General features: G+C 31.7%; 1 protein-coding gene across 1 annotated transcript; it reads left to right on the forward strand.

Moving 5' to 3' along the window:
- The first annotated feature begins 300 nt into the window (after positions 1–300).
- On the forward strand, positions 301–15,653 carry LOC114180821 (receptor-like protein EIX2). Its single transcript, XM_028067109.1, has 2 exons — positions 301–475; positions 13,072–15,653. The coding sequence occupies exons 1-2, from the start codon at positions 301–303 to the stop codon at positions 15,651–15,653; spliced, it is 2,757 nt and encodes a 918-aa protein (XP_027922910.1).
- The last annotated feature ends 211 nt before the right edge of the window (positions 15,654–15,864 follow it).

Below are 15,864 nucleotides of genomic sequence, written 5' to 3' on the forward strand. Positions count from 1 at the left end.
TCACAAGATCACTGCAATCTGGATTCGACCCAAATTGCTTCCATTGTTTTTCATTTGGTCTGCACAAATCCTAGCATTCGCATCAAAAGCTTGGTTGCTAACATCAAAACTCGTTACGATAGAAGAGCATGGATTGCGAAGGAGAAAGCAATTACAATGGAGTATGGTGATTGAGACCAATCTTATAATGAAGTTCCCAAATGGTTACTAGCTGCCCAACAAACCAATCCTAGGACAATTTTTCAACTTTCCGGTCCTCTAGTTAATGTTGATGCTGAGGATGAGAATTCCACATACATTATGGAACGTTGCTTCTGGACATTTGGACCATGCATTGAAGGTTTTAAGTATTGTAAACCTGTTGTTCAAGTGGATGGAACCTTTTTAACAGGCAGATATCATGCCACCTTGCTAACTGCAATTGCTCAGGATGGAAATAGAAACATATTTCCTTTGGCATTTGCAATAGTAGAAGGTGAGATAAAAGAGGCATTGATTTGGTTTTTTCAACTACTACGAGAGCATGTGACTCCTCAACCAAATCTATGCCTAATTACTGATAGAGACAAGGGCATTTTGTCAGCCCTACGATCGGAAGAAGTTGACTGGGAATCAGATAATCTTCACTTTGTCTACTGCATACGTCATCTAGGTTCCAATTTCAACAACTGCACCCCCAACACGTTTTCTATTCAGAAAACATGCACCCCCCACACACTTTCAATTTAAAAAATGTGCACCCCCATGACGTTTTCTTCTTGCACCTTTTGATTCTCTCGCTTCAACGTGCACCCAAAAAACTGCAACGCATGCAGTAATCGATTACACCATATGGTAATTGATTACTGCGTCAAAAACGTTACCCCCTGCACGATTACAGCATGCAGTAATCGATTACAGCCTGGGGTAATCGATTACTGCACCAAAAACGTTCACCCCCACAAGATTTCGCCCTTTGACTCAATTGACCAAGAAAACGTTTGGGGGCTACACAATTTCTTCATTGCCCATTTCCGTAATTTTTTAAAAAATTGCCTAGTTCCGTAATAATGCAGAGTGATTTGCCTAGAAGGGAAAAAAACCATAAAATTTGGGTATGGGCTAATTTTTGCACCCTAATATTTTCTAGGGGCTTCTCCCTACACCCGAAATATTCTTTTGTATCCTTACAGTTTTGATTCTAACAATTTTTTTATGTATCTCGGCGGTTGAAAGAGTTAAAACATAAAAAAAGAAAAAGAAAATGAAACGAATGTTAAGATCCATTTCAAAAAAATGTGAAACGGATCTCGACATCCGTTTCACAAAAAAAAAATAATGAAATGGATGTCGATATCCATTTCAGAAAAAATGTGAAACGGATCTTGACATCCGTTTCATACAAAAACAAAAAAAATAATGAAACGGATGTCGAGATCAGAAAAATGTGAAACGGATCTCGACATCCGTTTCACAAAAAAAATAAAAAAATAATGAAATGGATGTCGAGATCCGTTTCAGAAAAATGTGAAACAGATCTTGACATCTATTTCACAAAAAATAAAAATATCCGTGAAACAGATATTAAGATCTGTTTCAAAAAAATGTGAAACGAATCTTGACATCCGTGTCACAAAAAAACAAAAAAATAATGAAACGAATATTGAGATTTGTTTCATATTTTTCTTTTAACCATAAGAGTTAAAACTGTAATTTTTAGGTACAGAAGAATGTTTGGGGGTGCAGGAAGAAATCCTCTATTTTCTTCCAACATTACTTTTGTTTGTCTTGTGTTTTTGTATTTAGATCTTTACTTGTCACACCCACTTTTAGCTCCTTGCACCCTTATTTTGTTGCATTAAACTTTTATTGCTTGATGCACTCTACATTTTACTAACTTGTACTCTATGATATTGGCATCAATTTTCTGTATTTTCTATCTACATCTCCTTGCTCTTATTAACTACGCTCCATCTCATTTTAGTTTAGGTTTATGCTTTACTTTCCATAACACATTTTATCACAATTCTAACCTTTTTTTGATATATTTACCGTCTCATGTTTTCAAATGTGAACCAATTTTCTATCATTAAAAAATTAATAAATATGTTTCAAAGTAATAATAATAATAATGTTTTTTTTTCTAATAAAATTATGAAAATTGTTTAACGTTTATGTACTTTTCAAGTTGGTTATTTTTAAATTGTTTTAAATCATTTTGGATGTTTTTAATATTTTAATATTCTAAATCACTTTGGATACACTTCCAATTTGATTATCTCAAGACTTTAAACCACGCACTTCTAATTTGATTATTTTCAAGATTTTTAACCATTTGGATGCACTTTCAATTTGGTTATTCCAATATTTTTAATCATTTTGGATGCACTTCCAATTTGATTATTTTAATATTGTAAACCACTTTAGATGCATTTCTAATTTGGTTGTTTTAAGATTTTTAATCACTTTGAATGCACTCCTAATTTGATTATTTTAATATTTCTAAATCACTTTAGATGTACTTCTAATTTGGTTATCTTAATGTTTTAAACCACTTCAGATATACTTCCAATTTGGTTATTTTAATATTTTAAATCACTTTATATATATATATATATATATATATATATTTCTAATTCGATTATTTTTATATTTTAAAATCACTTTGCATATATTTCTAATGTGGTTATTTTAAAATTATTAGAAATATCTTTTTATATTCATAATTCAGGTTTTACAAAATATTACACTAAAATTAAAATCTTTTCTACTCACAAATATTTTCTATAAAAGTTTTCTACCGACAAACGTTTTCTAAGAACTATGTGATTCCTGATTCTCCATTATTAAGGGAGATACATAGGATCGAGGTCAATCCTTGTTGGGTTCACTTCCCAAAAGTCCAAAATATTTCAAAAGTGTTTTTTCTAAGTAGTCTTTTTTTATCTAAAACTACGTGGTCCATAATTTTTCATTATGAATGGAAACACGTAGGATCGATGTTAATTTTTGTCGGACCCAAAAGTTAAAATATTTTTTTCTTTATATCTACTTTTATTTTTATTTCTGGAGAAAATAAATATTTATAAAAATCACATCTATTTTGCATATTTGATTAAAGGTATCGTCTTAGGACGAATGTTGTAGGGCGTTAATACCTTCCCTACACGTAACTGATTCCCGAACCCAAAATCTGATTTTCGCAGACCAACTCTTTTATGGTTTTTCTGTAGTTTTCCAGAATAAACTATGATAGCGACTCCAAACTTTGTTTTTCAACTATTTATCCCTTAGTCACCATCCTGTCGCGATATAGGTTGCGACATAGGGATGATGATGAATTTTTATTGCGGAGATGAAAATGGAATGAATTTTTATTGCGGAAATGAAAATGGGATAATCTAATCCACACCCCTCTGCCCCGTTGTCATTCCTATGGATACCTTAGCTCCTTAGGGGTATCATGCATGGTGAAATTTATTTATATGTTTGGTTTATAACTTTGAAAGCAATTAGTTGATGTGTTGGTCAAGTGTACCAACTAAGGGACGGGTTGAGTTGCAAATTTTAACCCATCAGCTCATTCTGGCCCATCCTGTCTAGCCTGTCAACTTGACGAGCCAAAGTACGGGACAATCCGTCCTGACCCATTGTCTCGTTTTACAAAAATAAAATGAAATAAAAGTAATTAAAAAGATTAATTTTTATAATATATTTTTAAATGTGTAAATATATAATAGTATTGTAATTTAAATCATTAACACCTACAAATTAAGTTTCAATTATTAGTTATAATTGAATAATTTAATATGTAAATTTAATAATTATTTTAATTTATCTAATTAAAAACATTAACTAATCAATTAAAAGTTTAAAAAAATTATTTGATTAAATATGTCTTTAATAATAATTTATATGTATATATAAACAAATTTAAAAAATAAAAAAATTTGAAAATTTTGAAAACAAATTAAAAAACATTTTAAAAAAATTAAAGAAAAAAAAATGGACAAGCCAGTCTGACCCGACCCGCTAGCCTGTCTATACAAGACGGGTTGTGATTATTGACCCGTTTCTTATTCACGGGCCAGCCCAGCCCGACCAGTTTTTGAAGTGCCACATACAGGCTCAGGCAAAAACGGTCTAGGAGATTGCAAAAGTTGAGAGTGGGTATAGTATTGATTAAGCATGCAATAAAGTTCGTTAATTATAGTTTAGGTAGTGGTTATATTTAATGAATGTAGTTGAAGGGTCATGTCCAAAGGCCTATAAAAGGACCATGTCGTGCTTCATTGCAAAACACCACAAATTTTAATATAGAAAGTGTTTATCTAGATAGACTTATTTGTTAACGATGGGATTATGGATGAGAAACAGAGCAAAAGCATAACTGGGCAAACAAAACAAGAGTGAAAATCAATTCTTTAACAATTCAAAACTCAATAAACAAATAGATCCGGAGTCAAAACAACATAAAGCAAGAAGGGTGTCAGTGAAAAGCCAACACGGCAAGTGAACCGGTCGCACATAACAAGTAAAATGTATTTTATCGTTCTCTCCCAAGGGACTTGCAATTCATGACTCTCGCAATTCATGACTCAATTAGACACAAAGTTCACACAAACACAATGGAAACTTTTTTTTGTATTTTTATCAAACAGTTCATGTGCAACAAGAAATTAACATAGTGCATTTACAATTTGTCAAGATTAGACTTCAACCACTTAATTCTCATGCATCCTAAATTATCTCAATTCCATATTCATAATAAAATCAATTCACAAGAATACTCAAATCCTATTCCTAGAGCCTTTGAGCCTATGATCACTCATCAACTTTCAATCCCTTGAATCCTCAACAAGTGAAATCATGCATTAGTTTCAATAATCTAAAATTACTAATGAACCAAGTTCTATTCCTAGATACAAGCATCCATCAGGTATTTAATTTCACGTCTAGATTCTAAAGATGTTTTCCAACACCTCAAGAATCACAAATCAAACATTGAGCATGGAAATCAAATACTAACTTGAATTGGAAAAGCGTATATATATATATATATATACGCTTTTATTCAATGTTTTACATCTAATGTCAACAAATAGAAATTGCTCTCCATGGTGGAGAACCTAGAGTTTTACAAAATTGAAGAATAAAGAAGAAATTAGAACCATAAAGTAGAAACAATTCTTCTCCACAGGTTCCTAAATACTGCTTCATGCTCCAATTGCGCCTCCCATTCGCATCTTCGTCTCCAATTTTGTAGTCCATCATCCTTTCCAACCCAAAAGGGGTAAAACCTCCATGGATGAAGAAGGAAACCCAAAAATGAGAAGGGAGAGTTTTCCAACAACCCTAATAGCTTCCAATAGCTTCTCTCAAGCACCCAAGGTGTTTCTATTCGTGAAAATGAGGAATCTCTAAAAACTCTCGTAGAAACATGATTAAATAACCATATTTGCGTATTGGAGTCAATATTCTCGCCCAACAGCTTCATTTTAGCGAGACCTAAAATCAACGTTCTCAGACATGTAATGTGACGATAAAAAAAATCTAATTATTTATTTATTATTATTTTCTACAATATACTTATAAAATTTAAAGGCAAAATTATATAATGATATCTAATTATACTTAAAATATTCTCTCTCTCTCTCTCTCTCACACACACACACACACACACATATATATATATATATATATATATATATATATATATATATATATATATATATGTATGTATTTATAATACTGTATGCATCTTATATCCACACAATTTAGTACATCCTATATTTCTTACACTAGAAAAGGAAGAAGTGTTATTTATTTACAGTTTCCCCCTCATATACTGATTTTCAAACAGGTGGAGGAAAAAGGATATGGATAGGATTCACTTGGACTGTTGGGGGTAAATAGAAGGTAACTCCTATTTGTCCTTCGATGACAATTCGATGACAATCAGCGTGTTTGGAGCAGAGAGAAAAGTAATAGTAGAGTTTCCCATTCCCTGAAATGTTACAGAATTATTCACTACATTGGTTTGCCATGCATTCCCCAGGAAAACAACCACAATGTCGATGAAGAAGGGATCATGCATGTTTGGAACGACCATGTATGATAAGGTTATAAAATTTGGTTTTTTACACACAATCATAAAATAGGGAAGTGAGACAAACATCACATAAAAAAATATACAACATATCATAATAAGATAAACTAAAATGGAAATTCTCCCAAATCCATAAAACTGGATTTTATCATACTTTATAAAGATATTGATTAATTTGTAGTGACTAGTCAAGATAAATGTGCTCATGACCAACAAAATAACTCAAGAACATCTCATCTTGAGTAATACTAACTCGTTTAAATCCCCAAGGTTATACCTCCAACTACAATAATCAAATCTTTATTTATCATAAATTTTATTTCAATATTAAACCATATAATTATATAAATAAATAAATAGGATCAATGAATAATTAAAATAAATATAAATAAATAAAAAGGACCAGTACGTAACTGAAGATAAATATAAATAAGTAAATGAGAATAAATAAGACCAGTGCACAACTGAAGATGAATATAAATAAATAAGTAGGAATGAGAACTAAATATAAATTAGAATGAGGTTAGGGACACCTCACTTAAAGGTAAATATAAAAATAATTATGAGGAGATAAGAAAAATAAAAGTCAAAAGAGAAAATGATAAATGTCTCTTTCCCTTACCTTAGAGATGGAAAAAGGTCTGAATAAATGCACGATTCAACTCTTATTTCTCCTTTGAGTCTCATTGTTACATTTCCCTCTTTCTAATGTGCTTCTCTAACTCTCAAATCTCTTTTTTTTTTCTCCTTTCTTTTCCTCGTATGGCTTTAACTGCACTATCCTCTTTATATAGAGGCTTTGAAGATTCAATCATTAAATTCATCCAATCTTATCTTAGATTTTGCAGTACAGGAATAAGAATCTTATTAATTGAAATTCTATCTGTTACTGAAGGTTGTCCTGCATCATTTACTTTAAGAGATAAACTTGTATTATATATCTATATATATTTTAAAACGTAACGTAATCTATTATATAATGTTTATGACATTATGATATTAATATATATATATATATATATATATATATATATATATATATATATACACACGTTTAAATATTATACATATATATTATGATATTTTATAGTTATTTTATATTATTATGATTATTGTTATTTAATTTAATTATTAACTAACTAACTATATATATATATATATATATATATATATATATATATATATATTATACGTGTAACACCCCATTTAATTAAGTACGTAAAATTAAAGGAATGTTACGGGAAAGATAACATAAAAGCGCGGTCTGGGAGTTTTAAACTCAACTCCATACAACCCATGGCATACCACGATGCCCAAAAGAAACCAGAGGAAAAGTTAACCAGAGTACATAAATCTAAGGACGAACAGATACATGGGTCGTAAGCCTAAATAAACTCATACAGACATGTAAACTAGTCCACACGAACTATGCAACGGAATCTCCATCTCTTTGCTAACCTCTGGAACCTAGCCCATCTGCTCCCATCAATCAAATTGATGATCATCGCAACAGAAAAAAGCCACACCACATAACATACAACAAACAACAGAAAGGGTAAGCTAGAGCCACTCAACATTTATATCATATAGTTAAATATACCTTCCCATCCAATATTAATATAACACCCAAGCATGTTAAGACTTTTCAATCAATACACTACGACTTGACTCGACTCATCCGGATACGTATAACCTGGTTGGACTCAGCGGATGCTTGCACTTGTGGTGGATACCTCTGCTCGACCCCGAGCTGCTCGACCCCGAGCTATGTGTTATAAGTGTTACAATGAATCGAATTTCCCTCACCACAAGGTTAGCCCTTACTGAATTTTAGGCCTCCTGCTACTCTCACCACAGGAGTCAGTCCGCTCTAAGTGAGACTAACTGGCTCCTTAGAGTGTCAGGATGCAACCTTAACTTGAATCCTTACCTAGTTATACAGATGGGGCACCACCATGAACACCCACTAACAGGGACCATGGGATTACGTCCCGACCACTGAAGCGCGTCCCTGAAAGTCTCACCTAGAGACCCCAAGGAATTATGCACTGACACAGATCAACCACATTCACATAGCCAAAATAATAATTACCACACGTAGACATACATCACTCGTACCAACCTTTGAAGCCAACGCCTTTCATAATTCAGGCCTATCTCATTCCAACACATCATAGTTTATCCATGTACCAAGGAACTCCAACTCATGTCGTTATCATGTCTCTTTCATACCAAACATTTCCTTACAATCTCATGCGAAACTCATGTCAAACCATTATCCATAGTTCATGACTTTCATTACTCTATCATACTCATTCATATCAAACCTTTAGCACAATACCCAAAACCAAGCAAGTATTATCCATACAAAATCAAGAAAAACATCCCACCTTGCACTGTCTCGCCCAGCACCTCGCTCAGGCTAGAGGGTCTCGCCCAGACGAGGTCCCCATTCGCCTAGCGAGGGCTCGAGAAGGGAGCAGAAGCACTCGCGGGATCTCGCTTAGGCGAGATCCCTCTCGCCTGGGCGAGATGCTCGGTCGCTCAAAAAAACACAGTGGGTCGCCTAGGCGACCATTCATGGAGAAAAGGCTTAGGCGAGCCTCTGTTAATCTCGCCTAGGCGAGACTAGCTCGCTTGGGCGAGTTTATCAGTGCCCGCCACTGTTTTCACCTGCAACAGATGCGAATACATATCACAAGCAACAAATCAACTCACATTATACACTCACAGTCACTTATATGCACGATGATCACGAAATAACATCAAAACAACCATTTTTATACCGAACAATAGGGTTCTAGCTTCCCTTACCTGGGAATAAGCTAGCAAAAGACCTGACACGAGCTTGACCCTAAACAGCGGAACACAGTCCTCAAGAGGCGACTCCTAGAGCTGGAAACCATGACCAATAGCGGAAACATTAGTTACTTAGGGTAACAGTGGGGGAAAACAGACGCAAACAGAAGAAGCACTTACGTAGTAAGGGAAATGGGTTCGAACTGGCGTGCTCACGATGGTCCCCAAACCCTAGCAGTGGTAGAAGACGACTGCGGCTCTAATGCAAGGATAACAATTTCTGAAAATGCGAAGAAGTGCAATGTTTAGGGCAAAACTAGTGACTTTATCTGTTGGGCCGGCCTTAGGCCCACTTACAAGGGCAGCCCACTAACTTTAGGGCAGAAAATAAAAAGGGGGCCTCACAATACGCATAATCATTGATATATATACATGAAATTTATATATTTTTATAACTAAAAAAATTATTATAATTATTTAACCAATTTTTTTTATCCTATAAATTTTTATAATCTTTATATTTATATATACATAATTTATTCAATTAGATACAACATACATAAAAAGCAATGTAATATAATTATTTTTAGATGTTAGCATATTAAAAATATTGTGGTATAAATTTTGAGATGTTACATGGGCAAGCCTTATTTTCGTCCAGCGAGTCAGCCTGGCGCCCAATGGTCGTTTTTTGACCTTCCCAAGGTGGTCCAAGGCAGTATATACTTATAGGTGAGTTCTTTCTGTATGTTTGCAGTGTTGGGCTTGATTTCGGTGTCCCCTACATGGATATTTGTCTAAAAAACAATCTTTCTTGCCCAATCATGCTTCCTTGAGTTTCAGCTTGTTTTCTTCCACCAGAATTGCTTCCTATTATTTTATTTCACATACTCATAATAGAGATTAAAAAAGCATAAAATAACTAAAATACAAAACAATGCAAAAATAACATAAACTTAAAAATTAAACAAGATAAAAGATATGAAAAAATTGATTTTATTCACGAAATTTCACATAGTAGAAAACAACGTTATCAAAGGGTTTAAAAGATAGAGCTGAAGACGGAAGTCTTAAAAGCCCTCGTGAAGGAAGACCCGTATATGTATATATTTTGCTACGTATATGTGATTAGCACACTGAATACGGGTTAGACCTAAAGTTCCATTATAATACATTACTATTACTTTAAACATCAATAACAATAATAAAAGATTTTTTTTTGTTCACATTTCATAATACCCATTTTATCTTTAATTATTTAAAAATTAATTATTTTTTAAATAATTTATTTTTAATCAGTTTTTTACAAATATTTTTTGTCTTAAATTATTATTTAAATTTTCTTTTTACATCTTTTTTTTTTTTAATTTTATATTTAATAATTATTTTAAAAATTTTATATATATATATATATATATATATATATATATATATATTATTAATCTTAACTTAAATTTTTTAAAAATTAAAAAATACGAATAGACAGACGCGATCTGTGTTCGCTAGTATTCGCTAATGAGAATGATGGGAATTACTTTTTCAGGATATTAATGAGTTTTGAGCGGAAAAAATATTGAAGTTTCATAAGAGAAAAAGAGAACAATTTTTAGATCTTTTTAGTGTTTCCGATGATTGAACTGAAAATCTAGAAAGGGTAACGTCAGAGAAGATAAAAAAAATTGTATCTATGTTTAGTAAGTGTGTTTGAAACTATGATTTTTTAAAAACCCTTTGAAAAGAAACCTTCCATGCACAATGGTAGACAGAGATTGTTGGGAATTTTTTTTTTTAAATCATTGACTATTCTACTTGTTTTTTCCTTAATTTTTTCTTATTAATCATCTAACTGATTTGCAGGCTTTTTCTATATTGTTTTCTTTGTTTATATGGTAGACGGTGTAAATGAGTTTGCGTTATGAATTATTCCAAATGTAGATATATCTTTTTAATAAATACATGTCTAACATTTCATATTTTTTATGTATTTATTGTAACCTATCAACATATTAATTCTGTATGGATGAATGAATGAATTAATATACACTCTCAAAATTAAATTATACAGTTTAATTCAATTCTCATATGTTTTGAATAAATATACTTTTTTTCATTCACCAATAAACAAATACGTATTTGACATGTTTTTTATTAAATATATAAATTGTGACAAAAAAACTACCAAGATATATAATTTATATTAGAAAGAACTACTTTATTTAGTGGATAAAGCTCTGGCAACATACTTGCCATGTTTACTATTATTGATAAATCATAATTCAAAATTTAGAAATTGAGATTCTCATCGCTATATAAATTAATTTTTTTTTTCTTTGTAAGAGAAAATTATTTATTTATTTCTGATGTGATTGATTTCCTAATTTTCTACCTTGTAATGTAAGTTAGAAAAATGAGAAAACAACAAACATCCAAGTCAACATTGATGAATACATACACATGATATCGACGGTTTCATGAATGAATTAATATATACTCCTAAAATTAAATTAAATTAAATTAAATTAAATTCTTTTGTGTTTTAAATAAATATATTTTTTATCCACCAATAAATAAAGAAGGTTCCACATAATTTTTATTAAATAAGTAAATCTAGATAAAAATTAAAAACGATATATAAATATATATCATAAGAAGAAAAATTATATTTAATGATGCTCCGGAGACGTGCTAAATGTGTCGCGTTCACTTAGAATTCAAAATTTAGAAATTAAAACTCTGATTCTCATTACAATTCAACTTTAACAATATTTTCTCGTTTTTTAAGTCAAATTTATTTAGTTCTGATGTGATTGATTTACATAATTTTTCACCTTGTAAATAGGAAAATTATTTTTGACAATTTGTTTTTTAATAAATTTGGCAAAATTTTTATAAATAATTTTTTTATTTTTTAATTAAAATAAACTAATAAAATTATTATTATTTTTATCTAAACAGGTAATTTGTCAAAAAATTTTAAAAAAACTTTATTAAATTATTATTTTTCTAATAAATATGTTAGAAAATTAAGAAAAGACTAAGTCAATTTTACCGGTCATAAAACGTGCTTTTTTTGGCATGGACGGATTATCATAGTGATAGAGAGTGGTTTTGACCCCTAATTTTTAATATTTATATAATTTAATATATAATTTTATTTTTTGTTTTAATATATTTTATATATTTCACATTCTAAAATATTTATATGTCTATATAAAAATATTGATATCTTACGATATTTGAGGAAGATCTGTTACTCTCCTTTGGATAAATAGAGTTTAGAGAGAATGTGTGGATGAATTCATAATGATCGTAATGGATTGAGTGGATAAATTTGTTATATTTTTTTTCAAGAGATTTGAATAAGAAAATGAGTGAATTTGAGATGAAACTCGTTTAATTTAATTGATATGATAAATATATTTTAATATATTAAAATATAAAATTATTATTTTGTTAATAAAAATTGATATATTATTGTTATTATTTATTATGCATAAATTATATAAATATATATATATATATATATATATATATATATATATATATATATATATATATATTAAACTACTTGTCCTTTTTATCTTTCTTTCTATTGGGTCCGTTTCATCACAATCTCTTTTAATCTACAAATTTAAATTTAAAATTTAGAAATGTCAACTATTTCAAATAATTTTATATGATAATTTAGATTGTTTGTTATGAATCAATTTTATGAAAAATATTTGTTTATTTCAAATTTTAGTTACATAAAAATAAATACATAAAAATAAATACATGTATGTAATGTGTATATTATAGATCTAATTAATATAAAAAACTATGTTAAAATATTATGAAAGTAAGTTGAAGCGGTGAACAGTGCTAAAATAATAATAATTTTCCATATCTATGAACTGTGTTTTCTTTTTATTATTTCTTTTATGAGATCAAATTTGAGACTTTCTCTCTTTTACTGGTCTTTAGAAAGCCACCACCCGTCCGTACAATTAAGGATATAAATGAAGGCATGGAGCATTCTAAACATCACAAGTGAAAGAAAAAAAGAACTGAATCATTCGCATTATACTACTCTTCTTTACTCTGCTGCTCCCTGTTAGAATTATCTGATATGAAAAAGACTTCAATGAGTGCTTATTTTCCGAAAATATTTTATATTGTTCTCTTGCTTTCTTTGCTTGCCTCAGGAAGTACTGTTACATTGAAAAACTCGAGTGAAAGTGGTGAAGCAAAGTGCATAGAGAGGGAGAGCCAAGCACTCCTCAGCTTCAAAGATAGCCTCATAGATGTCTATGGCATGCTCTCCACTTGGACCAATAATACAGATTGCTGCAAATGGAAACGCATTCTCTGCAACCATCAAACAGGTCATGTACAACTACTTGATCTTCATGGAGACATCGACTACAACATACAGTATTTGAGAGGTGCAATCAATGTCACTTCATTGATCCACTTGCAATATATTCAACATCTAGATCTCAGCCATAATGATTTTGAATGGATTCACATCCCAGACTTCATGGGCTTCACCAACTTAAGATATCTCAGTCTCTCCAATTGTTTCTTTGCGGGGAGGATTCCTTCCGAACTTGGTGATCTTTCACAACTACGCTATCTAAATCTTAGGGACAATTATCTTTGGGGAGAAATTCCTGTTCAGATTGGGAATCTCAAACTGTTACAGTATCTCGATCTTGGAGGATATTATCTTTCCGGAAAAATCCCATCTCAAATTGGGAATCTCAAAAAGCTACAATATCTCAGTATTGGATGTAATTATGGAGAGATTACGTCCTCCAATTCTCTTTCCGGAGCAATCCCTTTTCAAGTTGGGAATCTTTCGTTGTTGCATACTCTTCGGCTAGGTGGCAATTTTGATATAAAAGCTAAGGATGCACAGTGGCTGTCTTCTCTCCATTCCTTAACCGTACTTGAACTCACTTCATTACATAATCTTGGCTCCTCTCGCCAGTGGCTACAAACTATTAGTAAGATCATTCCTAACTTAACAGAGTTGAGGCTAGCTGAGTGTAATCTTCTAGATGTTCATATTCAATCTTTGTTTCATTCTCGTTCTTCCAACAATTCCATTTCTCTTACCATCCTTGATCTCTCTTCTAATATGTTGACCTCATCAACACTTCAACTCTTGTTTAACTTTGGCCTTCATCTTCAAGAGCTTTATCTACCTCATAATAGTATCTCTTTGTCACCTTCTCTGTGTCCAAATTTTCCATCTCTTAAGATCCTTGACCTCTCTTATAGTAATCTAGCATCATCAATGTCTCTAGGTAATTCTAATATCAGCTCCAAACTCCAAGAGCTTCATCTACGAAGCAGCAGTCTGATAGATAGAAATTTCCTTATTTCATCCACTTCCACAACGAATTCTTTGTCCTCTCTTCTCCACATTGACCTCTCAAACAACTTGTTAAGATTGTACTCTATATTTCTCTGGCTTTCTAATGTCACTACCAATCTTCGTACCCTTCACCTTGATTATAATTTCTTGGAAGGTTCCATTCCAGATGAATTTGGGAAATCGATGAACTCTCTTGAATATCTTTATATCTCTAATAACAAACTACAAGGAAAGGTTCCATCATTCTTTGGGAGCATGTGCAGGTTACAGGGATTAAACCTCTCAAATAACAAGTTGAATGGTGAATTTCCGAGCTTCATTCAAAATTCTTCATGGTGCAGTAGACACATATTTAGGGAATTGGACCTATCTTATAACCAACTTACTGGCAAGATACCTGAGAGCATAAAACTACTATCTGGGTTAGAGGTTTTATCGTTAGAGGGGAATTCTTTAGAAGGTGATGTCACTGAATCTCATCTTTCTAACTTTTCCAAATTATATGTCTTATCATTGTCATACAATTCGTTGTCTCTAAAATTTGTCTCTACTTGGATTCCCCCTTTTCAATTAACTTACTTGGCTTTAGCTTCTTGCAAGCTAGGTAAGACTTTTCCTAGCTGGCTCCAAACTCAAAATTCGTTAATGGTTCTCGATATATCTGATAGTAGCATAAGTGAATATGTGCCAGAATGGTTTTGGAATAAGTTGCAAACTATGTACGTGTTGAATATGGCTCAAAATAATCTCATTGGTTCAATCCCTAACATTCAATTGAAGCTTCCTTTCAGACCATCTATAATTTTAAATTCAAACAAATTTGAGGGAAAAGTTCCATTATTTTTGTTACAAGCTTCCGAGTTGTTACTCTCTCAAAATAAATTTTCAGATTTCTTATGTGAAAACGTCACAGCTGCAAACTTGGCCACTTTAGATTTATCATATAACCAAATAAAGGGGCAACTTCCAGATTGTTGGAAATCTGTAGACCAATTATTGTTTCTTGATTTAAGCAGCAATGAATTGACTGGAAACATTCCTATATCCATGGGCACCCTTGTTAAATTGGAAAGTTTGGTTTTACGAAACAATTGTTTAATGGGTGAATTGCCTTCCTCTTTGAAGAATTGCAACAATCTAATTATGCTGGATGTGAGCGAGAATATGTTGTCCGGTCCAATACCATCATGGGTTGGAGAAAGCATGCAGCAATTGATAATCTTGATCATGCGAGGGAATCACTTTTCTGGAAATCCTCCCCGTTCTCTATGTTATTTGAAGCGTATTCAATTGTTTGATCTTTCAAGGAATAACTTATCAGGAGGAATTCCGACTTGTTTAAACAATTTTACTGCATTGTCTGGAAACATCAACAAAACTGAAACTGAGAATCGTGTGCATTGATACAACAGTACTTACTATGAAATTTATAGTATTTCCAGTGGTAGTTATGCGCTTCACATAACATGGATGTGGAAAGGAATGGAACGCAACTTCAAACATCCCGAATTGACTCTTCGTAGCATTGATCTCTCATGTAACAATTTAACAGGCACAATGCCAAGAGAGATTACATATATGCTCGGGTTAGTTTCTTTGAATTTATCAAGAAACA

This window comes from Vigna unguiculata, chromosome 4 (genome assembly GCF_004118075.2).
Source record: "Vigna unguiculata cultivar IT97K-499-35 chromosome 4, ASM411807v1, whole genome shotgun sequence".
Classification (NCBI taxonomy): Eukaryota; Viridiplantae; Streptophyta; class Magnoliopsida; order Fabales; family Fabaceae; genus Vigna; species Vigna unguiculata.